Below are 4,141 nucleotides of genomic sequence, written 5' to 3'. Positions count from 1 at the left end.
GTTTTGGATTGATTTAGATAAAAAGAAAACATTGTTTTACAATGGATTTATATTTTTATTTAATATAGTAACTAGTAAAATATTCTAGATTTGACCCCTGCCCCCACCAAATACTCTATTTGAAAAAGTGTGGAAATTGTGAAGCATTATTAAGAAAAAATATTAAGACCATATCAGATATATGGAAGTCTTCTTGCCTCCTTATATCTGCCATTTAAAAAAGTTTTTTGTTTCTTTATTATTTTTAATATATTTTGCTTATTTTGAATTTAGCAAAGTCTTGAGTAATTTGGAATCATTAATCATTTTACCTCTGATTCAGTAGTAGTCATGGGGGGTGGTTATTCCTAATGTTTTTTAGTTATTTTGAAAAGTAGAATGTTTATTAATTGCACAATGCTGTGATGTTGTTTCAAGATTCCCCTGTCCAGAAAATGTTTTCAGTTACACAGCTTTACAGGAAACTGTTTCTATCTAAAATGAAAAATGTAATTTGAGATGTTTCTTTCTTTGTCAGTTTTCTCTACCCTCATTTAAACACAAAGGTAAAAGTCTTAAGCAGAGTTATTGGCTTTGTCATTAAAACATATCTCTATCCCCACTTTTTTCTGTTGTTTTTTTTCTCCCCCTCAAGATTGAGCTTGTTTTATGGGTGACGTTCTGGCTTCGCTTGGGAACAAGATAAAGAGATGGGCTGAACTTTTCAAGGGACTGAGGGGCTTGGGATCCTGGTTGGTGACAGGCCTCCACAGTGTCAACTGAGGTCAACTTCACTAGGGATGAGAGGCAATGGGGAGATGAGGTAGGGAGGAGAGGTAAAAATGTGGGGAGAGGGAAGGGAAATGGTAGAAATGGGAGAAGGAAGGGGTGGGAATTGAGGGAAGGGAAGGAGAGAAGAGGAAAAGGAGGGCCTGGCTGGAACTGAAGCCAAGCCAGAGGTGGTCAGGTTGGCAGAAGGAGAGGCTCAAAAGGGAGCTTCCCGGGAAGTGCAGACAGCCATGAGGGCCCATTTCAGTTCCTCATAGGTGACGAACATCACCATGTTCCAGGAACCTAAACAGAGGAAGGAGGGCATGAACCCTTTATAGAAGGCTTGGGGACCCTCCTTCTGGAGCATGGTGAGGGCACAGTGGCCAGCGCTGCTGTACTGGCCAAGGGCAGAGTTCATGTATCTCGTCTTGACTACGTTGACAGGGGAGGCAATGATGGTGGTGCAGAAACCTGCCCCGAAGGCAGAAGTGAAGTGGCAAGGAAGGTCATCTGTCATGAGATTGGCCTTCAGGAGGGCATCCTTGATTAGGCCGTACCATTATGGGCAATATTGGGAGAGGTCCCTTTCCAGAGTCCCTGGAACCCTTCCTCTCCGGCAATGGTCTTGTAGGCATCAACAGTACTTTGGTATCTCTGGCCACCTCCAGCCAGGGCCTGAGCCTGGAACCGGACCTTTACCACATCCATGGGCTGGGCCACAGCCACAGCCAGGGCACCTGTGGTGCTGCCTGCCAGAAGGCGGCTCTCGATGTCGGCATGCTCAGAGCCCTTGGTGTAGAACTGCTTGACAGAGTCATAGAGGTCAATGCGGACAGATGCAAAGCTCATCTGGCGCTGCAGGCCTGCGACTAACCCATTGTAGAGGCTGCAGGGACCCTCAGTGCGCGCCATGGTCAGGATGGTGCCCAGCACACCGCGGTACTGGACACTGGCTGCAGATCGCACTGCCCCCTGCCTTTCTCCTTGGATCTGCAGCTGGACTTTAGCAGTATCCAGGGGAAAGGTGATGAGATCTGCAATGCAGGCAGCTGTGCCAGCCCCCAGGAACTTCACAGTGGCAGTAGGGGGCACATCTGTGGCCTTAAACCCAACCATGATGCCGATTTTCTGCTGTCTTCTAGGAGATGAAGAAAAGTTGGAGAAGGGGGCACCTTCAACCAGCAACAAGACGAGATAGAGGAACTCTGCCGGAAACCGGCTTTGCGAAGTCTCACGCTGAGGCCTCCAAGATCAAGCTTCTCTAAAGGTGTCCCGTTCTTCAAAGCTGCCAGTAGCTTTCATGTTCCGATCCTGTTGGTTTTCCATAGAAAATGGCCAGGAGATGAAATACCTAAAGGTCATACTATGTGTCCGGGCTGCAGGGAGAACATGAGACAAGAGTGCAGGTGGCTCTGTCGGTCGGTGGTCAGAGGGAGCCGAGAGGGAACGCAGACTATATGCGAGGGCGCGGTCGGCTTGCAGTCTCTTTGTTGTTGTTTTTTAAGGCCAGAATTGAGATATTACCAAGAAAAGGCACAAAGCCATAATATTATGGTATGATGTATTTTGAATTAAAGGGGAACAGGCACTTAATTTTTGGTGGAACATTGATTGTACCTTATTGCGGAGATTCCTCTTTCACTTTCTGATGTTTCACCTGCTAAGATGGCATATGGAGAATATTGTAATAATATAATTTAAGCGTTTACTATAAGCTATTTGGATTAATAATTATGACAGTATTATAAACTTATTATTAAATTAATGTAAGACATTTAACCCTGGCCAGGTGGCTCAGTTAGTTAGAGCGTCATCCCATACACCAAAAGGTTTCAGGTTGCATTCCTGGTCAGGGCACATATAAGAAGCAATCAATGAGAGATGGAACCAAGATGGCAGCATAGGTAAACACCTGTACTCGCTGCCTCCCAAGCCACATCAAAATTACAACTAAAATACAGAACAACTATCATCCAGAACCACGGGAAAGCTGGCTGAGTGGAAGTACTACAACTAGAGAAGTAAAGAAGAAAGCACACTGAGACTGGTAGGCGGTGCGGAGGTGCGGAATGGTCTGGTCCGGCACCCTGGTTTGCCACTTTTTTAATTGGGAGGGAGATCACCTCTGCGGAGGCTTCCTGGAGGAGCAAGGAGTCCCAGCCCCACACCAGATGCCCAGCCCAGGGTCCCAGAGCTGAGGAAAGAAGCCTCTACAGGCTGTAAGAACTACGGACTGTAAAAACCAGTGCAGATTGGGGCTGAGTGACACACAGGCTGCTGGAGACCCAGCTGCTCCTCTTAAAAGGCCGGGACCATGAACCGAATTTACAAGCTCCTGCTTGCTCTGAGCTCCAGTGCCGGGCGAGACGCAGAGGGGACCCAGACACATACGGAGAGAAACTGGACTGTCTGGCATTGGGGCAGGAACTCAGGGATGGCTTTCTTCCAGACGGAGGTGCTCGCAGCGGTAATTGTTCCCATGCTGGGACCTCTCCGGTGCAGGGCTGACTGGCAGCCATTGCTGTTTGCTCCACCCTGGTGATTCCCTGAGACTCCTCCCCCACCCAAATTTACAACCCCACCCAAGCTGTGCACAGTGGCTTTTGCATATGAATTGCCTGTCCTTTCTCAGCCTAAAACCTGTCAAACAAGCTGCAGCTGGGACAGGGAACCCCAAAGCTATCAATAAAAGGCCCAAGGCTGGCACCAGCACCAGCCTGCCTTGCTTCACAGCTGGGTTGCGTCTGGGCACTTCCAAACCCCATACAAAGAGGAGGAATCTGAAGATCTCTCTGAGCTCCTGCTGGGTGGCCCCAGGCAGTGGCTGACTTTGCACCTCCTTGGAGATCCAAGAGCCAGTGTACCCAGTGGTCAGTGTGAGACCATACTGGATTACAACTCTTCACATCCATAAGTGACACACTCAAGGGGCAGACTCAGTGAGCACCAAAGCCCCACTGAAGCAAGTCCTGCCCCATAAGGGTGTCTCCTGGACAACAGATCTTCCAGTGTAGACACAGCTGGTCATCACAGCCAATTAGCCTAGAGATCAATTCCTCCCAGTGATACCAACAGCAATCAAGGCTCAACTACAACAAGACTGTGCACACAGCCCACAAAGGGGTGCACCAAGAGTGTCCACCTCAGGTGATTGGGGAGGCTGAGCCACTGGGCCCTATAAGACACCTAGCACACAAAGCCACTCTATCAACTCAAGGAGACTTAGCAGCTACCCAATACATAGAAACAAACACAGGGAAGCAGCCAAAATGCAGAGACAAAGAAACATGCCACAAATGAAAGAAATGGAAGAAAGCAAACTACTGGATATAGAGTTCAAAACCACAGTTATAAGGTTACTCAAGAATCTTCTAGAAACCTCCAAGGAACT

At 47.9% G+C, this 4,141-nt stretch overlaps 1 protein-coding gene across 1 annotated transcript; it reads right to left on the bottom strand.

Annotated features, from left to right (window-relative positions):
- Positions 1-636: 636 nt before the first annotated feature.
- Positions 637-2,170, bottom strand: LOC307096248 (dicarboxylate carrier SLC25A8-like). The gene is given in 2 exon segments (XM_079765816.1): positions 637-1,308; positions 1,311-2,170. Coding segments are annotated over 2 exon segments (900 nt in total). The 5' UTR covers positions 1,867-2,170; the 3' UTR covers positions 637-964.
- Positions 2,171-4,141: the final 1,971 nt, after the last annotated feature.

Source organism: Cnephaeus nilssonii, assembly GCF_951640355.1.
Source record: "Cnephaeus nilssonii genome assembly, chromosome: X".
In the NCBI taxonomy this organism is placed as follows: domain Eukaryota; kingdom Metazoa; phylum Chordata; class Mammalia; order Chiroptera; family Vespertilionidae; genus Cnephaeus; species Cnephaeus nilssonii.
This window is presented reverse-complemented; position numbering and strand designations above follow the sequence as displayed.